This window comes from Struthio camelus, chromosome 12 (assembly GCF_040807025.1).
Source record: "Struthio camelus isolate bStrCam1 chromosome 12, bStrCam1.hap1, whole genome shotgun sequence".
Classification (NCBI taxonomy): Eukaryota; Metazoa; Chordata; class Aves; order Struthioniformes; family Struthionidae; genus Struthio; species Struthio camelus.
Window position 1 is genome coordinate 19,282,237 of NC_090953.1, and position 25,458 is coordinate 19,307,694.

Consider the following 25,458-nt stretch of genomic DNA (forward strand, 5'->3'; position numbering starts at 1 on the left):
ACTCTCACTTCATCTTCTAAACACTTTACTAACCCTAATTAACAAACACCTTCAGGAACAAATAACTTCACGAACCCAGAATTAAAGCAGGTAACGAAGACTGTCTGTATTTACATATGTGGAACTGACACAAAAGGTTTAAAAGCAAAAGACAGTCAGTGGCAGCACAAGGCTTAGAACTGAAGCATTCTCGGCTCCCAGTGTTGTGACCAGGCCAGTAAGGCTTATACTCCTAAGAATGTAGCAATAAAACCCAGTGGATATTGCTTCCTTTCTGATACAAAAATACACTTAGAGGTGGATGAAAACACATACGTATACAGCACGTAACATTGAGTTGCTATGCTCATAGCATACCTTGTTCTCTCTGTTGATCTTTTTGTTCCATGGAAACAAGAGCAGAGAAATGTGCCTGATCATAGGCTAGAACAAGAGGTGAGCAATGACATCTGTTTGGTAGAACTTCAAGTGGCAAATAAATTCCTCCAAATGGTATAGGTGCAAACGCTGCAAAGAAAAGAAAAATGGGATCCCTTAACTGTGTCGAAGAACAGACAATAATGTTGAATCTGCAGCATGCAACAATTGTGCTCCAAGAGGTATCATATCAGTAGGCAGCGTAAAAGAGGAGAAAGCAATGTTGAACACAGTCATAAGAGCGGGTGAAATTTCATTATAAAAAGGTCAGGAAATACACTATGAACTATGAATGAAAAACATTTTGCCTTAACACATACATTTTCCCTTGCTCTGTTTACTGACAAAGATATTAACGTCTTATAAAAAGATCTTCTGTGACTCTCACGTGTGTAGATTTGTACCTGCCTGGAATACTTTTAGTTATCGTTATCATATATGATTTGCTTTATAAGCTATTTTATTTGGTGGCATCTTTTGCAATTCACTATTTTGCATGGGTATCCAAACTATATAATATGAATTGAAAAATGTGCTTTATCTTTCCTGTAAGCATAACAAGCATAACATCTCCACGGTTGACTGAGTTATCCAACGGAAAAATTTGATCCAAATCCCCCTGAAATCCATTGTTCCAATAAACTCTAAAGGGAAAATATGTTTAATGACAAAAGAAGCACAAACATTTCTAGATGAACAACGCAGATGGAATGAAACGGATACAGTAAAATCAGAACTTTCTTAACAGAGACCAGTGATCTGAAGAAAACTCTTTCGTATTCCCTGACTTTCAGTATTTATAAGAAAGAGCCTGAATATTCATACCGTTTCATATAATTTTAGTTACATGACTCTACACAAATGAGAGCTAATGTACTTCACATACCAAAATATTTCAGACCTGCACCAGTATTTGTTTAAAGAATATTATGGAATTTATAAGAAATGTGTTGTGTTCTGTAACTCATTGGATAGTAAGTTAATAGTAAATATCTAAGGTAAACAGGTTGTCAGTGTCCTTCAGTAAGATGCACATAACTATCCTGTATTTTTCACTTTGACCTAATAGAGATGGGTCTAATATCGTTCTGTTCTTTTTTGCAGAAAAAGGCAGCAGTAGCCTCAGAAATGCTCAGATACGTTCCATCTGTGACTTTTAGTTATGATAGGTTACCACTGATTCAATTTAAATAGGTGGACAAATCTCCAATGAAAAGCTCTTACCTTCTCCCCCTGAGTCTCGTAACATTGTGTCTGCTACTACAACAATAGGTCTTCTCAAAATATGGGCTAAGACAAAAACATGGAACTCTTCTAAGCTCTCATACACTGGATCTTCTGAATTATCAACTCTGGAAGACAGAGCATTGAAACTTTAGTGAATCAACACACCACAGCAGCTATTTCCCCTTCCTCGTCACTCATATTCCCACTCCTGTGAAATGCATATTCCAAGTACTGAAATAGATAACAAAAGAAAAAAACAGTAAAGGGTAATATATTTTTGGAAACAATGAGAATATTAGCAACAAAGAGAATGTTTTCACTTGCAAACTCCAAGCTAGTTTAGTAGTCATTCTATATCATTACCTTCTGATATTGTCTGGTGGCCTAATGGGAATAAAAAGGTAATTCTTAGCAAAGCTCCTAGCATATAGCTGCTTCTGTCACTGAAATCATTATTTCACGCAACACAGAGACCCTACAGTGAAAAGGTACATATTTTTGTCAAATCATCCACAATTAGTCCTAAATTCTAAACTACAGAGGTGGCCAAAATGAGTAAATTACCTACTAAAAGAATTTGACAGAGACAAGTACACAGAATATAAGAAAATGCAGTCCTATCTGGGATGATCTTTGGACAGTGTCTATTCTATTCATAATCTGATGTCTGGAAGGCGCAAGCCACGACAGAATAGAGAAAAATAGAATGACAGGATGAAAATAGAAAAATATATGTGAATGTGACAGGAGTATCAGTGAAAACTCATGTTAAATTACATAATTACCGTCACCAAGAAGAATATAGAGATAAGATATCTAGGAAAGTCAAAAATGCGTATGGTACGTAGAGTGAGATCTGTAATTTCTTCATGTCAGTACTTTAAATCAATAAGGCACCCAGGGTACCAGTACCTGCCAAATTCATCTAAGGCATATATACCTATATTCAACAAGCATCAAGTGTCACAAATACAAATTTAACAACACAAATTAATAGTACTAAACCATCACGTATACAGAGAGAAATAATTCCTTAAAATGTAATTTATGGACTAAAACTCTCGACGTCTTTAAAATGAGGTATCTGTGCTATCTTATTCATCTGAAGAAAATTGATTAGTCTTATTTTCCAAATGTGTACCAAAAAAAAAAGTATTCATACCTGAACAAACGCATATAATTGCTAAGCTTGCTTTAAATGTTCTATTTTACTGAAAAGCTTACAAAGTACGCAAAGTTACAAGTGTTTTGTGGCTCAAAATTTCTGACAGCAAGAATATGGAAACTTTATCTTAAAGAATAAGTGCTAATAACTTCGAGGGTTACACTACTGATCACTAAATGCTATACAGTACTTTTCCATCAAAAAAGTAGCACTGAAAACCTGATTTAAAATTCAATGAAGAGGAGGAAAAAAAAAAAAAAGAAAAGTCTTCCAATCAGCATCAGTGTGCTTTGGCTCAGACACACAATATTCCAGGAAATGGAAATGCCCAACATGTTTGAAAAGCTAACCTATGAAGTCAATCATTTATGAAACAGATCTTTCATTCATCCGAACTGCAAGAATAATTATGTTTCTCTAGCTAAACACTTCTGAGCCATTCTATAACTTCAAAAGTATTTTATAGAATTTTAAAGTTTCTGTTTTTTCCTTTCCTATTTTTCTAGTCCGTTCATGTCACTAGGACCTTTTAAAGCTTTGCCTGTGTTACCTCTGTTACAGTGGAAGACAGAAAAAATATGCTGCAGGGAAGAAGACTGAAATATGGTAGGGTTGTGGGAAGGAGTCAAAAGTAATGAAGGTCATTCACAGTTGAGTGCCACTTAAAAGGTAAGATGCGCAGAGCACAGCTTCTGTAAGACGTGACAAATCAAGGTGAACAACACACCCGAGGTGCACTCTCCAAGGAAGGCAGAGATGGTCCTCTCACTGCTCTGCACGCAGAGAACTTCTGACATTCAGAAGTATCTTTGAGGACCTGCATTCACAAATCTATCTGTAAAATTGATGGGTTTACCTCTCCATAGCAATATTTCAAGGGCCTTTTCTATCCTCACGTATTCATCTTGTCCGCACACAATGTACTCCTCTCCTTAGATGAGGTCAGTGTTAATTATTGTCCTGAATTAAGTACAAAGGCTCTCTCTCTTTCACCAGAAAAGTCATGAAAATACAGACTTTAATACTAATAGTACTTATTGAATAAAGATAGATAAATGCACTGATCTTAGCATACAGAGATGGAAACATAATCAGGCAACCATAAGACACATGTAAACAACTGATCTAAAAACCGAATCATTTTAAACAGTGAACTTCCCCATGTACCAATGTGGGAAAAGGTACAAGAGTTCAGAAATAAAAAAATCATAAGCTTATAATGTGTAGGATAACTGACTCAATATAGGTTTACATACAGTTCACATATTTTTCTTGCAGTTCATACACTGCAGCTAAGAAAAAAAGTTTCTACAGAACACCTTCCATTTTGAAGAAATGCAAAATACAAAATGTAATTGTTCAGAAATTTACAGAAAGTTGTTTGAACCCATGATAAGAGGTGTCTTTAGTCAACTGAAATGACTTGGTACCATGGGAACCTGCTCTTCAACTCTGCACTTGTTACTGCGGGTGTTCTTGGTGCACACAGACACCCTAGTCACATGCTAAATAAAACAAACAGTACAAAAGCCAAATTATATCTGAAAGTTTTCACCAACACATATGTCAAACACACGCCGTGTTAAAAGCCTGGATAGGTATTTTGGAGTATATTGTAGGGTTTTTTGTTTGCTTGTTTTGATTTGCGTTTTTACAGACACCAATGAAGCAATTCCAAAAGGATGAGACAAAAGTCAAATGGATTTCTAGGCCAGAAATTCCTTTATTTGTGCATGATTAGTTCAGTTAAATCAGATACAGGCATTTTAGACATTTATTCCCTCTTTCAAACAAAGGTTATAGATTACATATTTTCATAAAATAGACTCAGAAGGAATTACTGTTAATTAGCAAGTCTCAAAAACAAAGATTTCTTTCTATCAGAAAGGAGAACAATTATCTATTGTGGTTAGATTCTTCTATCCAACTTTGTGGTTATGCATTTTGATTATTTTATTCCTAGGCAAATAACTGCTATTCTAACTTGTTATAAGAGATTGGGAAGCCACAGACTAGAAAACAAAGGCTTTGATAAGGATTGGCTAGCATGCCACAGAAGAGACCAACAGACAGAGCTGGAGTTCATAAAACAAAGTGATTTGACATCAGAGGGATAAAAAAAAAAAAATCTCTGCCAAGTATAGTACTTTCCCACAAAACCCGTTAATGTAAGTTATTAGTAAATGACTTCACCGTAAAACCCAAGGAGAACTGAACTAAACGTGAGCCACTATTTCAAGGCCATGTTTCTTTTGGATTCAACTACATTTTAAATAAACATTAGGAAAAATTTTGTAACAGAATGAAAAGAGGATAATCTATAGAAATAAAACACAAAAAATGACACAAACAAAAATATTATGAAACGCTCCATCCACAGCTACGCTGAAACACATCTGCTATGTAAGACAGTATCCAGGACAACAGAGCTTACTCCTCACTCACGACCAACTCATGCTTGACTCCCACTCAGTCATTTCTTTCCAGGGGAAAGCCAAACCTAACAATCTCTATACAGTGATAAAGACACCTGACTCAAACTAGAAACGGCTGCGTGTAATTCAAGCATTAATTTTCATTATACGAGATTTGTGACAAATAATCACTGAATATAACTGTACAGGCACTGCTCTAGAACATCTGGGCCAAATGCAGGAGCTGTTCCACAGTAGAATATAAGCTATTAATAACCGGCTGATGTAGGATACAAATTCTCTACTTGAACAACGAGACACCTGTCCTTCCCTGGTCCTGGTCCCCTTCCCCCTTTCCTACACTAGTTAGGAAATTTTTTCCCGATATTCAAACTGAACTCCCTGTTTTGTAATTTCCTCTCACATTCCTTACTGAATTCTTCTCCATCCTTGGCTGTCACAGCTTTCCAACATTTGCAGTCAGTTACGTCACCCTAATAGCAATTTCTTAGCCAAAAGGAAGTTAGAAGAATCGTGTTATTGGCAAGACAATATGCTATGAAGATTTTATTTTCTGATAAAATATTTCCAGGCTCTATTCTTTCCAAAAGTTTTTCTCCTAATTAATGATGATTCTAGATGGGAAAGTCATAGTCTAGATACAGCTGTATCAGAAGGACCTTTATCCCTTTGGTTAATTGATGTCATGCCTGACTGCACATGAAGTCCAAAATTCCACTGAGCTTCTCTATTCTTCAATACCACCTAGTTGCTTGATTCAATATTAACGGTTGCGTTCACGCATTTCAAATGCCTCTCTTCTATTACACGTTTTCCATTTCTCATTTTCTATGTTCAGTTTTGTTTAATCATTGCCCATAATTTACCCAGACTATATTACAGTATTTCAGTATCACTGCTAAGCATTCAGTAGGAATTCTCATAAAGGTTAATGAGAATGAAAAATTCTCAGTTTTAAATAATAAAATCCACAAACGTAACAGTATATAGTTCTACAGTACAGCATCCTGCTCAGCCAGGGCACTCTGACCAAATATTTTATATTAATTATAAGAAAAAATTAACAAAAAAGTAATTTTTTTTTTTTTTTAAATCTCAATCTAGCTTACAGGAACGCTGTTGTCTCAACTCTGAACAGGATGCTTAGCACTTAGAGAGTCCCTCACTTATGGAAAACTCAATTTATACTGCTGTCAGTAAGGAGGAAAAAAAATTCAAAAGCCAGAAAAAGCAAAGTGACCTATCCTGCTGTTCCACCTTGCTACCTGCTGTCTGCTCCTCTCTTCTGCCTGTAATCTCTGCGTGAGTGCTCTGTTTTCACGTCCTTGGATTTCCTTCCACATGGCTCTCTATGGTAACCTTGCTTTTCTTTCCCAAGCATATGCTCTAGATTCTCACAGTTTGTCCAACAGTCTCCTAACAGCTATTCTGAGTTTCCACACCAAGACTCATGCAGAGCCTGGGAGAGCCATCAGCAGTACTCCCAGTAAGGCAGACCAACACCTGCAGACAGCGGAGCTGCACTGAAACAACATGAGTTATATCAAGTTCTTCAGCCTGGTGACCAGGCACAAGCACGAGACCAAAAGGCAACCTGAATTCATACCTCTGGACCTGCCACCATTCCACCTGTGAAACCTCTTCCTTCCTTGCTTAGGGATCCCCAAATTACAAACACTGCATGCCAAAGCTGCAGCTCACTAGCAAGCACAAATTGCTGCTGTAGATAACTTTAGGGACTTGTCCTTTGTTTCCCTTGCATGGTACATCAGCAATGACCTTTAACTCAATCATGGAAACCACACAGTAGTGGTACAACTTCCTCCTCCTCCTCTTCTGAGAAAAAACTGGTACACTGCATTGACTAAAGCAGATCCAGAACGTGAATGTTTCAAGTTCCTACTTTTATTTACTCTTCTTTAAAAGTATCAATAGCTTTTGAGCATAGAAAAAAAATATATAAGAAGTGATTTTCAAGGCACATAACAAAAGAGAAGGTTGAAGACCTAAATCAGCTTTCACTACTTTGATTTGAATGTTATTCTGCATTTAATTGTGTGGGAACACATACTTTTGTGTAACACATCTTTTGTGGCATGTGAGATACAAACATCTGTCAGTTATGAAACATCTAGAATGCCGCAGAAACCTGCTAAGTAAGGCAAAGCACATTCACTGTATCTGTACTATTCTTAATGCCTAACATAATTCTAACCCCATCTTTGCCTTGAATTCGATCTCTTCTCTTGAGTCTGTGGGACAGATCAGAAGGGCTGTCTGAACTAGCATATTTAAACCATCACAATAATACCAGCATTTCCAAGTTACATTAGGCTTAAGCACAGCTTACAATTGAAAAATAAGTCAGATAAAAAGATTCTATATCCATCAGACACTTCAGCTAATATGGCAAATCTACTGTTTGCTTTACTGAACCTTTTTCTATCAGTGTCCTTATAATTACACTGAAATAGTTAAAGAGGAACAGCACTCCTGTAACAGACAATGAGCGCAAACAACAGTTTTAAAGCAATGTCTTCCTTAAGTGATTAACTGACTAAATTCTTCTCTTATATGAGAATGTGCAAGAACATCTTTTACTACACTTCCTAGATTTACAGGAATGCCAGTAATCACATTTCAATTTTTTACAATAGTTTGGATTGTATGTTGAAATATTCTGAATACATAACCAAGTCTGAAAACTGAGATGTTACACACATTTGGAAGCTACTCCCTGTTTAATTGGTCAGTTTTTGCTGCCTTAACTATAACTCTAATGCCACATGGAAAGATTACAACAATCTTCCCTCCCTTCTTCCCTTTCTAAAATCACTTGGCTTAATAAGACAGCGCCAACTGTATCAAGAATATGAGACAGCTACCTAGAAGCTTCCACTTAATAGTATGTAAGAAGACGATCCACATTCAAAATCTGTCTTAGCTTTTACCAGGACACTACATGACATCTAGCTGTCGGCCCTAGCAGCTTTCCAAGAAGTGGAATAACAACAGTGATATTCAACTTACTGCTAGATCAGGCTTTCAAATCCCTGACTGAAAATAGTCTGCAAAATGAATGAAGGGTTTGGAATTTTTTCTCTTTAGCGGGATTGCAATAGTCAGGGTTTTAACAAAAAGAGTGCAAGATATTTTCCTTTTTCAAAGTACTTGCTTCAATTCAGTAGCCCTGCTTTTGCTTGTAAACAGAGATAAATGAAACAATTATGATAATCTGAAATTTGTGTTTACATTTACAGAAAGATGTGCAAATCAGTTTCAAAGCAAGACTCTGCTTCACAGCTGGTAAGCCTGTTTAAACCGCTTGAAGGATTCCATGTGTTGGAAGCCAGAACTTAAGAACAAGATGTGTCTCTGTTCCCTTCATCTTTGTCTCCAACTTCCAGCTCTCAAAAAGAGAAGGTTCTCAAAAAAGAAAACCCTAGAGATTCAGTGACAATTGCTGATCTCCTTTATAAGCACTTAACTCTCAAAAATAAATAAAACAAACTTGCAGGTGAACGAGGCAGCATAATTCCAAATCCATGTTGTCACCGCATTCTTTTGAAGTAGATGCAACTTCTGCGGCGTGAGCTAGTTCTGACACCAAAGGAGAATGCCTCAGTTATAATTCAAAGGCTAATTTGCAAACTTTCTTAATACAGTACCTAAATAGCAAATGCCATGATCACATCTGAAAAATACTATTTTGACAGTCCTTTTCCTTCTCAAGGGCTCTATTACTTTGAACTTTGGGTATATTACACTGAGAAAACGATTCATTATGCCACTATTCTTTGGAATGATTGCAGTGAGAATTACGTATTCACATTTTTAATAGGCTAAGTTTCTTGGCAATTCTTCGTTGCTTTCTCTATTCTTTTAAAAAGTAACTATTTAACTGGAAAAATTAACTGTTGCCTGTTTAACCTTACTACATTCCCATTTGCCAAAAGAGAAATGCAAACCCTGAAAATATGAAAAAAATTTTAATTAATCCTTTATTTAACAGAGCGATACTCTCTTTTTAAGTATCTGAGAACTAAAGTTAGAGATGGTTGATTGGCTGGCAAATGCAAAATCTCCATTTTGGGACATCTCTAATTGGAGTACATAGAACTACGCACTGTATGAAACACGTACAAAATCAAACAGACAGAACGAGGCCATGAAGGACTGGTGGTGAATGGTTAAAATATGAATTGAACTGAACTGAACTACATCAGAAGACTAAAGCATATCTACAGGAAAGTATCTTGAAATAGAGAGGAAAAATTAAGAGTAAAATAAAAAACAATCTATTTTTTAAGTTTCAGAACACATGAAAATGAGACACACATCGTGACTGACAATTTGCAAAACACCTTCCTTCTGCATTAGGGGAATTCCCTGTCCTTGATAGCAAAGGGTTAAAGGAAAATGTAATATAATATTCTTTCAAAGAACACAGAAGATTTTTTATTCTCATTGTGTTCTATGTCCCATTTGGTCAATTTACTTATCCCATGCAATTTTATCCAGCAAGCACTAAATATTTTTAGCTATAAACACTAGATACAAAAACTAAAGTTCCTGCATTCTTAAGGCTGGTCAATAATCATACTCTTTTGGAAAAACTGCACTGTTCCAGTGAGGTATGGTTTTTGCTCCTCCCCCCCCCTGTTTTGTCCAACAGCTTCTATACATCTAAACTAAAATGCATACTGGCAGTAAAAAAGACTGTACTGGGTTTATCCCAACTACCAAATTCTCTGGTAAATTCTATAAAAATCTAATGGACTAAAATGCTTCTAAGGGCATATTATACAAAATCAAACATACAAACTAAGCTGATCTTTAAGAAAACATCCTTTTTCCTTTCTTGCCTGTTAATACTGAGTGAGTGACTGGAAAAAATTGTAACTCTACAGAGCTTAATCCAAGTAACTGCAATCAGTCATATTCTTGTAGAATCCATCCAGATAAACAGATATAAAATTAGGTATGAAAAAAAATCTGAAGCTCTTCTTACAAATAGAGACTTTTGCAGGACCTTATGCTCATTCCAGCAACACTATAAACTTTATCAGGGTGAATAGTGAAGCAATTTCAATTTCAAAAAACCTCAATATCTAAATAATCCTTGCTTTTGAGATTACTATTTATACTACATGAGAGTAATAAAAATTTGAATAGTCAAAGAAAGGGCAACTGTTCCTATCAGCACAATATAAATTATTGCAATTTTAGTCAAATTTTGGGTAACTGTTCAAAGATCAAAGTAGCATACTGGTTTTTCAGAAGGGTTTCATGAGACTACCAAGTATAACTAAATATTCTGCTTTATGCTTAAAAATACAGTGCATCCAGATATTTACTGTTTAGCTTTAACACCAGAAATATGATTTTTCTTCCTCTATGCTTAGGGTTAACAGCAATTTAAAGGTAAAAAAATGTTACATGAAGATCTGCCCCAACAACAGATCTCCATGAATATTTGCTATATTTGAACTACAAAGCAAGAAAGGACTGAAATAAATGTACAAGAATGAGAATCTAGCAGTAAAATTGTGCTGAACCAGAAAACAAGATTTTGGGGAACAAACTACTATCCTCTAGAACGTTATTAAAAGATGTGATGTTATTCTTTCATTCCATGCTTCAGTGACAATATCTGAACAGTGGTTATCTTTCTGCTAAGTCTTACTAAAACAAGAAGTTACATGCTCAGTGAGAAGCAGCAGAAACTGCATTTCCCTGAAGCTACCAACTCTGTGCTTGTCCCAGAAACTAGAAAACTAGGGTTTATGAAAAACAGACTCTTCTGGATCCGAATTTGCCTCAAGTGAGTGTGGTAACTGTACAAGGAAACTCAGTCAAAATGCTAAATACTATTATGGAATTGTTAGACATATTCTTCCATGCCAAAAAAACCCAATCAGTTGAAAAGGCAGTTTGCCAGCGCTATAAATGTCTTCATCAATTTGTACTGTCTTGTTTTCCTACTCCTACTGAGAGCAAAAACTAAAAGATTTTATTATACTCCAAACTTACCCACCACCAGTGCCTCCATTTTTGCCGAAATGTGTGCGAGGCTCACTTGATGCCAGCTTAAGCAGTTCATTCCATTCCCGTTCCCACTCCTCCTCTGTATATACTAAGCCCGACTAAGGGAAAGAATGAAATACCTTTAAGATTATGCTGGTATAAAATGTAACTAGAGTTCTGCAGTAGTATTTACAACAAACTAATGTATTTGAGTTTCATACATGATATGGTTTAGTATATTGGACTACTAGTGGTTCTACATTCCTATTCAGGTGAAAAGCATATCAACTGATTAAAACAGACCTACGACACTCACTATATGCTGGATTACGTTTATCAGTCTGCTCCTGCAAACACAACGCTTCACTTTTTGAGATGCAGTTACTCATACCCTTGTGAATTCCTTGCAAAAATGGTTAGCTTGCGTTACTGCCCATTTCTGGAACTTGGCTTTCCTCCGCAAAATAGGAAACTACTATGAATGCCCTCCTTGGCAGACAGGTGATGCTTTCTCCCTCCTTCACTGGGGAGAGGAGGAAAGACATTCAAGAGCAGAACAGGTAACTAAATGTTTCCATGCCCCTATGTTCTCAGGTAGCCTGAAGAATGCTGAGCCAGTGACAGCTCAGCTGTCTTCACGCTGACTGCTGCCAAACACCAGCAGATTACAAATACGCCACAAACATTTGACCATGTTCGCTTGACTGAGGTTGGTCACCATTCATGCTGGAGTTTTTAAAATTACGTTATCTGATTTCTCATGGTATCTAAAAATTGTCGGAAGTATAAATTCCCACATCAAGAGAATGGAGGAACAAGCTGTAGCTCAGCTACTGCAGCATTCAGAGATGTTGCTGCTCATATTTCCACTGAATCTATTAATTCTTTTTTGTAGCGTCACTGAAAACACATGGTGGTTCTCCTCTCTGCTTTCCAGACAACAAAGTAACCCAGCAGCTCTCCATTAACATTCACATAAAGGAAACACGTGTATAACAACTTTGTTTAAATGAAAGAGCATTTTTGGCTATAATTTTGGATGTGACAAAAAAATTATCACTTAACCAAACAACAGTTTCATTATGCTCTTGCAAGGTTTTTTGGTCTTCAGAAAAACAAATGTCTCCAGGATTAGAGTTAAAAGAGAAATATTGAAGGAACTGCTCATATAACTCACTGCAGGCAGGAAAACAGACCCACACAAGCAGGCAAACACAATGAAGCCATCCAGGGAAGTGATTCCTTGGAAGATGTTTATAGGGAGATAACAGGTTTGCACTCAGGATAAACATCTGATGGAAGACTACTTCTTTGGCAGTTATTACATCAAAATACACACCCTGCAGCTTCTGAGCCTTTCCTGGAAAAACAGCTCTAACCTCTATTAAATTTCAACAATCTGACTCCAGTACAAAATGAAAACGGATAAAGTCTTCTATAACTTTGGGATGAGGATTAGTCCTGAAATCGGCTTTTCTAACCACCGTTTAGGCACACACCTCCTCAGGAAAAGAAATACATTACACAGCTCAGCTTTAAATCTATAGTTAAAACAAATCTACAGATGATTTTAGTTAAAAGAAAAAAATGCTCTCAATATTTGGTCACAGCTCTAAGAAAACTAATTTGCCACTCTGGGAGCTCTTTTTTAAAAGAAATTCTCTTTTCTTTTGTGTATTTCATCCTCGCATTTCAGAATGCTCGTGACAGCTAAATTATACAGAACAGTTGAGGTTGGAAGGGATATCTGAAGATCATCTAGTCTACATTTAATTTTGGAGATGAAAATTTTCTACTGGTTCCAAACCCATCTTAGAACTTAGTGGATATGAAACTGTATACTTCTGCCTATAAAGCCAAAACCATATTTGCATTTTGATGCTCAAGTTCTAAATACAAATATCTCTTTTCACATGCAAAATTGAAACACAGGGAATTTGGCAGCAATTAAAACTTTCACACTAAGCTTCAGAAGAATGCTTTTCACCCTATATGACGTTAACACAACTGTGTTTAGGCCATACAGACCTCCTTATTCTGCTGGGTCTGCTGCCATCTCCATCTTCTTTTCAGTGCCTCTCTTTCAGCTCCAGTTCTTATCATAGTGTAGAGTGCTTTACGTAAGACAAGGTCCCGGTCATGAAATCCCCACATCCCTAAAGCAGAAGAAGGCACTCAGTTTTAAAGAAGCTACAGTGAAATAGAAACAGTAAGTTCTAATACAATTAATATTGCTCTAAAGCAAAAAGAGCATGGCTTATTCATTAATTAAGATTCTTCTTAGTAGCAAAAAATTCACTAATTTTTAAGGTTTCCCAACAAAGTGGTCAACATAGATAACCTAATAAACAACAGTAAGGAATGCTAACAAATTTTACAGATTGATTAAAGACTGACTAAGGATTTAAGTTGTTTCAGTATTTGTTTCCATGTGACTTCAACTTTTGCTGTGAGTAATGGAATATTCAGTGCACAGGTTTACGATTTTAGCTGTAGATACCAAGAGAGCTTGCAGACTTAAAATGCTACTGACAACTACAGGCAGTTTTGTGCATCTCAAATGATGATACACCCATAAGACTCTGCTCTTAGGCAGCATGATGATAAACTTTCTTTGGCTTCTACCTCCTGATGAAGAGATGACCATTCATGACGATTGGAAGTTTAAAAACGCAAGCAGCCACAGGCTTTCAAGATCCTTCTAAGATAATAAAACGTCTTCATGTACTTGAAAACAGTATCCTATGATAAAAGGGAGCAGAGCTCTCACCAAGACACGTGTCTATAGGCAGCCATGTTTCAATTATTGTATTGTCAGCTTCTGGCATTAAATGTGTTTATTCCAAACTTTGCAAGACACAATATTCCAAGCATTTGCTAGAAACAATATACAATTCCTTGAAGCTGAAAATGGAGTGAGCATAGATAAAATGGTCCTCAGAAACAATAAACCTGTTTTTCTTGTTACTTCTCTCAAAAAAGAAGTCTCTTCCAATGATCATAAATCCCAATGTTTTTAAAAAGTCACCTTTTGTGAGTTCTACTAGTGCAAGATTTTAATGACAGTAACAAAAAAAGGAATTTAACAAAAAAAGGAATTTCCTCAAAATAATTATGACATGCAAGACTTATTACAGATTTTCAGCTTCAGAGGCTTTTATTTATTTGATAGCATTTGAAGAAAGCTTTCAAAGGTCTTGTATTAATGATTAATGAATTGGAATTTATTTTTTAATTCTTCACCTCAAACTCTCTCCCCCATATAATTAACCTCTCGAAGGAGTCAATGGAGATAATAAACACATACTGTATTCTTGAAGATAGCAGGAAAACTGTTTAATAAAAGCCAGAGGAGAATGAATGTAATTTCTCACCAACAATATAGACAATCCTCCAGAAGCAGCTAGGGTTTCGCCTGTACCAGGACTGTTAGATTGGGTACAGTATGGAAAATGTGAGTCACTGGCATCTATGATGTAAGCTTTATGATACTGTTCCAGTTATACTTCTGATATCAACCTGATAAAACCTGCAGCTTCATCCCTCAAGCACGCCTACAGCAAACACTTCTGTAAGTGAAAGTTGAAGAAGAATATGCTGCTCTAGAATCAGGCTTTTAATGAAAGTCTTTGCACCCCATGTGTCTGAGCTTTTTATGGGGATAGCGAAGAGCGTTAATATTTTTGGTAAAAGATTTCTTGGGTAGACGTTCCCTTACCTAATGAGGCAGCGTGCAAGAGGCAGTTTCCATCACCTGTTGTAGCCAAGGGAAGAAGACGTTTGCAGCTTGTACACACTGTGGACCACCAATTCAGTCGTCCTGAAAAGAACGCACCCATTAAAATGGCTGAGTGGACGCTAAAACAGGTTGAATACAGAGTATATGCACATACAGAGTGATGTTGAATAATGCTGAAGGTTGCCAAATATGTTAAATATGCTTAAATGTAATGCCAGAAGTAGAAACTGAAAAGGATTAGAAATAAGAGGCACATATACCATAACTATTCTCTAAATGTGTTTTGAATAAGATGAGAGCACCTTCAACTAATTTGCATCTTCCATTCTCAAATACTTCATTCAGGAATAGATTTCCAAGGAGTTCATTGTCTAAAAACCCTTATGGGTCTGGGTATCAGTTTCCAAATATAATGGCCATTGGCCTCCTATACACAGATCACAGATTACATCATTGCAATAAAGTTTCAGAAGACAAAAGTATTGTGTGTATGTGTTAATCAGGAAACATTAACATGAGGTAAATTTATCAGAGTTCTATTGTTTGAATAGGATGGATTGCTTCCAGCACTGATTCTCCTCCCACTTACCGTAGTGTAAATCATGATTAGATCTACTGAAATCAACAGCTACACCACCAGAGATGAACTAAAGAGGAGACCACAAGGCCAGCCCAAGGTCTAGGATAGTACATAACTTTTCCCTTTGAGAATACGACTTAAGAGATCCATTTATGCATCCTTGCTATATGAAGTACATTTTACAGATTATACAACAGAGATGGATTATGAAACAGACTTACAAGAGTACAAATATTCAGAGGTATCGGGATGAAACAAATGAAGCCATGAAGAGTATCAACATCGAAGACAAAACTGGAAGTACATCATTCTTGGCTCATAGATTCCTGTGTGGTAGCTTAGTGGAATGCTAAGTCTTGGTTCAATGATTATGTGAAAATTTTTAGTACAAAGAAGGAGAACGAGACTGATTATGTAACACCTTTGGGGATAAGGAGAAGCAGATGATTAACAATGATTAGTACACCTGGTGTGTTTCCCAAGACTTTCTGAAAGGCTTTAAGCAATGTGCAGTTGATACAGTGAATAACGCAATAAATAGTCTGTGGTGAATCAATTTCTTTGTTTGCACTCTTTTTCAGAATTTTTCTCCCCCAAGTCCTTTACTTGCAAGCCGAGAAGAAATTATATATGGTTTATGGTTAAATCTCTAAAACAGAAATGTTAAGTGCAAGGCAATGAGAAAACTTTTCTCCATTAGTATTCTTTCATTAAAAATGATACTGGTTTGTTTCTAATAGCAGATAATAATGTGCAAAAAATAGTTTAAAGATACTTTAACATGTGCCCCTGATTACTTGTTTCAGGATATAGTACTGAACAAGAACTATGTCATTAAAATTTCATTTAGTCAGCATGGGTTGAGAGTTACTGCGCTATAAAGGTGAAAATGCTTTGCAGATCAATTACTAAGCACACTTGGTAATCCTCATGATTTCAGCAGCTAGTTTGCAAACGCCTAACATCTCAGACTAGTCTTATTAAAGTCTAAATTTAATATGCATTAAAGAAGCTTAATTTAAAGTGTTGGACAGCCTTTGGGAAACATAAATCTGAAATAACAAGTCACCATTTTTAGCAACTCCTGTGTCTGTGGGCTGTGAAATAACAACTTGCCACCTGTCTTTGACAGAAGATTTTGGTGATATCATATTCAGTAATAAGTTAAACCAGGGTGCCGCATAAAGTACAGTTACAAAACCCAAAGCAGACCAATCTTGGAAATTACTTAAGGGCATACTGAGTGATATGCTTTGCAGATGAACTAGTAACTGTTGAAAATGAATCTCAAAGGCCAGTGTTTATGAACCTTTTAAAGAGCTGAGAAGGTTCCTATGAAAGTGATCTTATTTCAAGTAGATTACGCCAAACACAAATGTGGGCTTAGTTAACTTTGAAAAGCTTGTAGCTTACTAAAAATTAGCAGAAATACACTGGATTATAACAAAGGAGTAGTGCATTTTTATTTTTCCAATGCAGTGGCGACAGCAAATCCCCTTAGGGACCAAGAGGAAAGTGGAGCTTAAATGTGGCCCAAAATGAAAACAGTTGCATTTGAGGCTTATTTCTATCTGTTTTGGAAGACAATATTTATGGACAAACTAGACCCACTTCTCCCTCTCCCCATTAGTCTCTACACTTAATTTTGCTCCTTACTTTTTCACCAAATCTATTTAATCTTAAAAAACACTGTTTCAAGAAACTGATCCGTTCTTTTACAGCAAAAGCACTGAGAATTAATACAGCCATATTCTAGTACAAGAAAACTTGATCTAAATTTTATAGCAAGATTGAAAGTCCTAACCAGGCTTGCAATCTAGCAACATACAATCAGAGAGGCTGACAGAAACACACAATACTGCCCCTTCTGTGCAAGATACTTAGACTTTAGGTGCAAATTCAAAAGCAACTGTCAACAGAATCTGGTATCCCCATTACTGAAAAGACTAATAACTATTTTTGTATTCCCATGTTGTACTACTCCTGCATCACATAGTATATATCAGACTTCACATAACATAAACCATGTATTGACTCTCCTTGGAGAGGAACAGCATCACTCCCTACATGCAGGGCACAACAAGATACAATCATTCTGATACAGAATGATTGATCTGATATGTAATCATCTGATATACATACATATATGTATGTGTGTGTGTGTGTGTGTGTGTGTGTATATGTATAGTATATTATACAAAGAAAGTACATTGAACCTCAGGGAAAGTATTTCAAGCTTTCAAATAAGAGAAAAAGATGCTTTCTTACATTTCTGCGTATCATCATTTTACAACACAGTATCTGATGACTCCCAGAACAAGATGCAAACCTCAAAAGCTGCCCTCTTGTAAACCCAGTGCAACCATAGGCATGAACGTAAGCTGGCCTTGAGCAACTGTTAGATTGAAAAAATTAGTATTTGAGGAAAAGTAAATAAGGAACATTTCTTGGACATATATTTTAAAATATGGCCTTTGCCCAACAATGTTTACAATGTTGGAGTATTAGGAATAGACACTAGACAGGTTTAAATGATATTTTTATAAGACTGCATATTTTATTTCAAGCCACAGGTGTATCACTTCTTGCTCCATGACTTACCAGAAGAAATTGCCAAAGAGGACCGTAGATAGTTACATGACCTGAACGGCTCAAAATGAAGACAGCAGAGAACACAGAATGCATTTCAAGTATTAATAGGAGCCAGGTTTGGCTTTCAGTGTCAGCCCCGATGCCTTACATGCAGATATGCCATATAAGGTAAGAACGCATTCAGCACGATGTCCTCTATGCAAAATCCCATTAACAGTGCAAGCAAGAAGATAAAAATAGGCAATAGAATTTATTCTGGTTTCTGACTATCCCATAAAAATGCTCAGAGGGTGCTGCTTTCCAGTCTACTAACGTCCATTATAGAGTATTCATTGCCTAAATGTTTGCAAGGTTGCTGGTACACATAAAAGCCAAACTAATTCAAAGCAAACACTATCTTATGTAATACTGAAGAACTTCTGTGGAACTCCTGCATAACTCTTTTGCCCCTTCTTCCTTTTCTCCAGCATATATTTTCTTTTTTCTGGTTTAATCTACTAATAAACAAGGCAGCCTTGTTTCTTCGCAGAATTAACAATCAAAAGCTTGCCAGGACTTAATGAACAGACACTTAATAATTCTCTTTCTTGATGGGGTGAAGGAGGTCCTACACAGGATGAGCCCTCTCAAGCTCTAAACAATTGAGTGTCACTGAGGTTTCACTGCAAAGCTAGATGGCATATCACTGACTCAAAGACAAACGGTTAGCTTCTGATGGGCAAAGCCACTAGTAAGAAAAATAAAGCAGAATCCTTGCAGAAAAACAGAATCCACATTCAGAGAAAACCAAAGATGAAGAAAGGCAGGAAAAAGTGCAAAGTGTCTTGTCACAGCTTGTACAGCTTTACCTCAGATTGACTGTGATTGTCTTCTAACGTACCTCCTTCCTCTGCTATTCAAAATACAGCTAGGCAAATCAGTCTTAGGCCAACTCCCCAAAAGTACTGCTGGAGGAGACCTCTCACCAAGAAAAACAAGTAGTTCCCTGCGCAGTGGTACAATGACATCCTAAGAGCAGCTTGGTGACATAAGCTCAGGTTCCTTAAGACACTAGGCTAAAAGCTCCCTTTCTTTCATTTCTTAAGTAGATTATATTCCCATAAGTCCATCTTTCACACTCCCCAAATAAGTGAGTCACAAAATAACATTTTCAACTTCCAAAGCAAGTCTAACGCTGGATACCCCATTTATTCTCAAAAGCCACCCTAAACTCCCACCAAATACAACAGCAATAACCGCCCAGCTAGTTACTGTACTGCCTAGAGGTCTGTACAGTACTGACTAGTTAAACCAATAGAGGATTACTCAGCCCATTCAAAGTCAGAAAACTTGCAATGTGTGCAGGAACCTTGAATCCAGATTTCAGCAGAGCTACTTCCACAGTTTTTAAGATTTTTGTATTCCTTTCTTACATGACTTGCTGAAAGAATTTATTTATTTATTTTTGGATTCAGTCTCTTCATACCATAAATGTTTGCTTACAAGCATTGACACGAAGAAAAATACAAGAACAGCTTTTAAAAATACTCTCACATTAATCATTCAGGGACTGGTAACTTTTTAAAATAAAAAAAGCATCCAGCAATACAGTTTCTGTTCTCCAAAGAAAGGACCTTCCAAAAGAGCTCTCTCTGCTCTAGTCTAGGTGGATGAAATCAGCTTCCCAGTAGCATCTTCAAGGCTATTCATCATTTACTTATGTCCTTGAAATGCAATGTTGAGTCATGCATGAATAAATAAGTAAAACTGAGCAATCTAATCAATGCTTCTCTTTGGTCTGATGCATAAGCAACACCAATACTGTCACAGAAACTACTGACCAGAACGCAAATCAAAGGAGAAAGGTCATAAAATAAGATGGCACAGGAACGTATAACCTGGCTAAAATGGCTGCAGACAACTGATACTGAGTTCCAGTCCAGTCTTACCAGTTTTCTTCATTTTTTTTCTTTCACAAATTGAGACGCATGTTTTTCTATAACATTTTGGCATTCCACCTTACTCTTATGATACAGTATTCGTCATTCATATTAGAACTGAATTACACAAACACACATTTCTAGTTTGGAACTCAGGAAATGAATGCAGTTCTCTTGTAATTATAATGGTTGCTATTCTGGCACTCTATGTATATTCTGTTAAAATCTGTTCACAAAGTCTGGGATAGGAAAATGTTTCTACAGCCCAAAAAAAAAGCAGGACTTTTTTTTTAAAACGAAGCTTAATTTTTAAACGTTTGCAATCAAGCATTTCCAGAATTTTCTGGGCATTGTTTTTGGAGATGTGAAGCCCAGGCATAACAATGTGTTACTGCTTACTTCGCCTACAGCTGTATTAAATGTCTAAAAAAATACAGGCCCAAGTATGGAAAGAAAAATTTAGGAAAGCAATATTCTTGAAGGTTCATACAGTTTTGATTTTAATTGTTACATTGATTTATACTTTGGCTCTGCAATACTTTTTTTTTTTCTGTTCAGTAAAAGCACTGTGTGAGACCACTGATTGTAGCCACACTGCTGCCTTTGTTATGTTTTTTTGAGCCTTTTGCTACAGCAGTTTTTTGCTTCATTAGTGACTCAAATCCAGCCAAGTAGTGATCCTGTAAAAAACAAAAAAGGATTTTCCTAGCTTTCATAACCTTTCTCTCTCTCTCCGTCATACTATACATTAAGTGCATACAGGGGAACATGTGTCTCTACTCAAAACCCCACTTGCTACCATATAACATTTAGAATTATAAAACTTCTTTCACACAGTTCTCGGTTAATATTATCACTATCTGAGCCATCTTCCACTAAAGAACCACACTGAGCACTGTTACAGGATTCAAAGATTCATCTGCACAATACTTGTAAGCCGACCTCATCCCCATTCAGGCAATAAAGAGCAGCTGAGTTTATAAGATGCACAAAAATCCAAAACCCTTTTATGAGTGCTTGGTGAATCCTAATGCCTAAGGAACTGTTTCTGCCTAAGAGCATTATTCAGAAAGCAATGATACGTATAGTAAAGGATGCATTCCAGCAGCAGAGAGTGAGTAGAGAGTACTGCCTTTATTTGGGTCTTTCCTTTAATATCTGATGCAGCATTACTGAGTGCGACAAGAATTTCGCTCTGAGTTTCTGCACAGGTAGGATATAACTCAAACATCCCTCTACATAAAGATGTAATGAGAGTAAGCGTCTAAGCAAGTTAAGAGCATATAAAAACCTTACAGGCTTTTATAGGCATCCAGCTCGCATGGGCACTTCAGAGAACATAGGATGCAGCCTATTACTGATAATTTTGCTCTCCCAGTCTACTTTTTGTGAGTAGTAGCTGCTCTTTTCCTAAAAAAAGTTCCTCTTTCTCTTGATCGACCAATTGTTTCCTTCTCTTGAAATTCATGCCATTAAACCCAGACTCAAACACACGCTCCTCTCGTTTCCTTTAACAACATCCCCAACCTCAGCTACAGAAACTACTGCCCTGGGTTTTTTTTTTCTTTTTTGTTTGTTTGTTTTAATAGATTTTAGGCCTTTTGGGGCACAGAACGCACCATATCCGTTAATTTTGATATCAGCAATCAAAGCACAGTCAAACTGGGCCCTCTGTTGGTAAGTGGCAATGAGATGTCTAGGGCTAAATGACTTCATATTAATTCACTCTCCTCACTTCAGACAACAATATGCCTATTATGACAAGCAGGGAATAAAAGAAACTGAGTATGTGTATGTCTTAAACAGAGATAGTCAAAAGGTCAGTTTACGTGAAACCCTAAATGTTTTTTTTTTTTTTTTTTTTTTTTAAATTCACTGTCTAATCTGTTTAACTTACTTGAACTGAAGAACTGTTTTCCAGGAAGTTCCAACGTATTTGAATGGAAAGCTCACATAAACAAACTAAGTCTACACAGGCTATAAGAATACCTGTGATCAAAAGCACAAGAACTTAAAATTCTCAAAACCCCTCCTTTTCAGGATCTAGGAGGCTCTGGGGAGGAAACACTCCTGCTACCTTCACAAGGCAAATAATGGGAGGACTGGCAGTCTTCACTGAGAACGCTAACCAGTGTCAAGAGTGAAACAGTTACTCATTTTTCCTACTTTCATAATATTTTATAAGGGTAAAACAGAGGTACTTTTCCAGTGTGGGTCAAGTTATTGCCCTAATTAAAGTAACATGAAGAACAGAATAAATGATTTATTCTAATTTGCGGAGAGATTTGAGAGAGGAATACTCAGAGGCAGATCGTTTTCAGTAGTTTCAGCAACCCTGTTTCAAGTTCAAAGCCAGCCAGCTCTGGATGACTTAGAAGATGATGTCAGCTCTAAATTCAAATATTCCCTGAATTTAAGGTCAGAAAAACACCATGATCCTCTAAGTCTGTAGTCCTGTGTAACTGACTTAAGAGCTGCAATTTCAGTACAACACCTAGGGAAACAATTACATTGTAACAGGGTGTTTTCTGATAGTTCTATGGAATTAGGAGTGTTTGACTGACTTGCTGGAGGAAATAGCCATCTCCTGCTTTTTCCGTGCCCTGCTTGTGTTAGCTGGTTCCTAGAGAAATTAGATGCATTTTTTGATAGGAAACTCAGAATTTTCCTTCTTCACAGCTGCTTCACAGCTCTGCCAGTAGTTTTTTCAGAAAAAGGCCTTCTGAATACCGCTCGATTTTTACAGTATTTAATGTTTGATGCTATTATCCAAGTATCTCTTGCTTTTCAAATACATTACTTACCAAGTCAAAAAAAGAGCAGGTGATAATACATGACAGTTACATAGTGTGACACCAGATTAGCTGAGGTCCTGCCTACACGCTGGGACTGTGAACCCTGGTCAATAACAAGCAACACTTTACCAGTTAGAACAGACACAGTATAACTATTCACCAAATTTTGAGAATGAAATCCTGGATGAATACACAGCATTGCACAAGCCAAAGTAGTCATTAACAGGAAACAGCAAAAGTCACTGCTGGATTATTTAGCACTAGTCAAGAAATCTGGCTTTACAGCTCCTTTGTATTACCAGGGTTGGACAAAGAGATTCTGTAAGATCTATATAATGAGGAAACTGAAATCACTTGCAAGCCTTAGGTCTGCAGTGAAATGACTTTTTCGGTGCTCTATAATGTAGTAAACGCACTCTTTTACATCTTGCAGTGACTGTGAACTTATGAATGGGAGATGAGACTGCTGATCCCCATTTCCTTCCATGCCTTTTCTGAATTAAATGACTGAGCTGCTTATGAAGCAAACTTTGAACAGCTGCAGTTTAGAGTCCAATGTTTTGAGGCAAGCCAGCACTTAATGCAGGCTCCAGAGCAGAATACTAATCCCATCCTTTCTATCTCCTTTTGTTCTATCTCCTTTACAAGTATTCCATACTTGTAAAGCCATTCTTCTATCTCCTAGCATGCAAGGTGGGTGCACCCATGCTGGGATTCCAGTCTTACCATACTCATGCAAACGAGCTTTATTTTTTGGCCCAATGCATCTGCCTCTCAAGCCCTCAAGCGTCTTGTACACCTTCATCACTGCCTCCACCCTCTAAAACTGTGTTTTTTTCCCATATGCAATGTGAGAATGAATGCAAGCTTCATTCTTTCAGGCTTAGATTAATTTACTAAGCACTGACTATATCAACTTAAAAGATAAGTCAATATTTCAGCGCATATACTAAAATTTCACAATACAGATGTGTTCATTTAATGGTTCATTAAGAAACTTGTTTCATAAAGCACAGATGATATTAAATACATTTCTCCACATCTTTCAAGGCTGACTTAAAACTTTAAACCATTAATAAATATGAATTGAAATTAATTTCTTCCCTCTTTTCACGGCAATAATGAAGTATTACTTTAAAAGTCTTCAGCTTCTTATTAGAAAAATAATAATCGATGCATGAAAAAAATCTATAAAAATTCTTTTCTCAAGCTGCAACAAAATTTGAAGAAGTTTCCTTTTTTAGTCATTGCAATGTAATTTCCTCATGAGAACAACTCAATTGTATGAATAAATTGCACTACACAGCTACACAAATCATCGAAAAGAATTAGACATGGACCTGATGCTCCACAAAGAAGTGTCCAGACTTGCATCGCTTTGGGTCTTCCATGCTCGAGACTTGGAAGTGTAAAAGGTGTGAGAAACAAAGAACAAGGTATTTCTTAAGTGTGGTGTGTATGAGTTGCTTCACAAGCAGCTCAGCCATTGGAGCAGCAGGAGAGCAACAGAAAACTAAGGGCACTAGCCCACCCAATGGAAAGCAATGGGTCAGAGTCAAGAGGTCACAGTCCCTTCAGGACATTGCACAGAAAGAACACATGCACTACATGATACTCCATCCTGTGTTGACAAGAGAATGCTCCTAGTGGAGGTTCAAAAAAGCTTATTTATTTTTCAAAGAGTTTTTCTCGATATACATGTTAGAATATAGTGTCATGTGATTTTCTTAACAAATGGCTTCCCAAGAAGTTTTTACAGGATGTGTCACCATTCCTATTACACTTTTAAAATGAGTTACAAGCAGATCAAAGGTGACAGGATTTTCATAGGGAGGAAGGGAGAAAGATAAAGTATCGCATGAACTGACTGTACATGAGAAAACGTCCTTTAAATTTCTGGCGATAAACCAGCTCAACGGACAAAGTTTTGCAGGAATTACAGGAAAAAAACCAACGTATATATTATGAGATATGATTTTTTTTTGTGCAATTGTCAATCATTTTCCCTTAAAATATTTATTGGGGAGAAGAAAGTTCAGTCTTGCACAAATAAAGCTTTAATTTGATGAAAGTCTACACAGAGATGGATGATTCTTGCTTGGCTAACACATTTTTCTTCCGTGTAAGACATCTATAAAAACACCTCAGAACACAGGCTTTGCTATGTCTGCTGGAGGCTTGGGGAATGGACAGGTGGGTGGTGTGATGTTCTGCCACTTACAGCAATAAGTATGATTATAGTGCAAATATTGCAACAAACATTTGTATACAAAAGAGTCTTTTTTCTTGAGAAGTGCTGCTCATGTTTTATAACAAATTTAAATAAGCATAACAAATATCTGTGTGTGTACAGATATATACAAATACAGATATTTATTTTTTGTCTTTAGTAAGGTTTTAAACATACAACTGTAAAGTCAGGACATAAACACTATCTCTCTTCCAAAAAATACAGATCTTTGCCACTGGAAAGTAAGGGACAACTGTAAAACACACAAATACTCTTAGGCTTTTTCTGCAACGCAATTAGGAACTACAGCGCAAAATGCTCTTGCATGCATA

The 25,458-nt window shown here is 36.6% G+C and overlaps 1 protein-coding gene across 4 annotated transcripts in view; it reads right to left on the bottom strand.

Moving 5' to 3' along the window:
- The window catches only part of OTUD7A (OTU deubiquitinase 7A), a 171,727-nt gene that overhangs the window by 18,571 nt on the left and 127,698 nt on the right, over positions 1-25,458 (bottom strand). For all 4 annotated transcript variants that reach the window (XM_068958342.1, XM_068958341.1, XM_068958343.1 and 1 more), the window contains 5 exons: positions 14,990-15,091; positions 13,300-13,427; positions 11,278-11,390; positions 1,642-1,769; positions 358-507 (listed from right to left, as the gene is read on the bottom strand). In XM_068958342.1, coding sequence (XP_068814443.1) covers positions 358-507; positions 1,642-1,769; positions 11,278-11,390; positions 13,300-13,427; positions 14,990-15,091 — 621 coding nt within the window. The remainder of the gene's footprint in view (positions 1-357; positions 508-1,641; positions 1,770-11,277; positions 11,391-13,299; positions 13,428-14,989; positions 15,092-25,458) is intronic.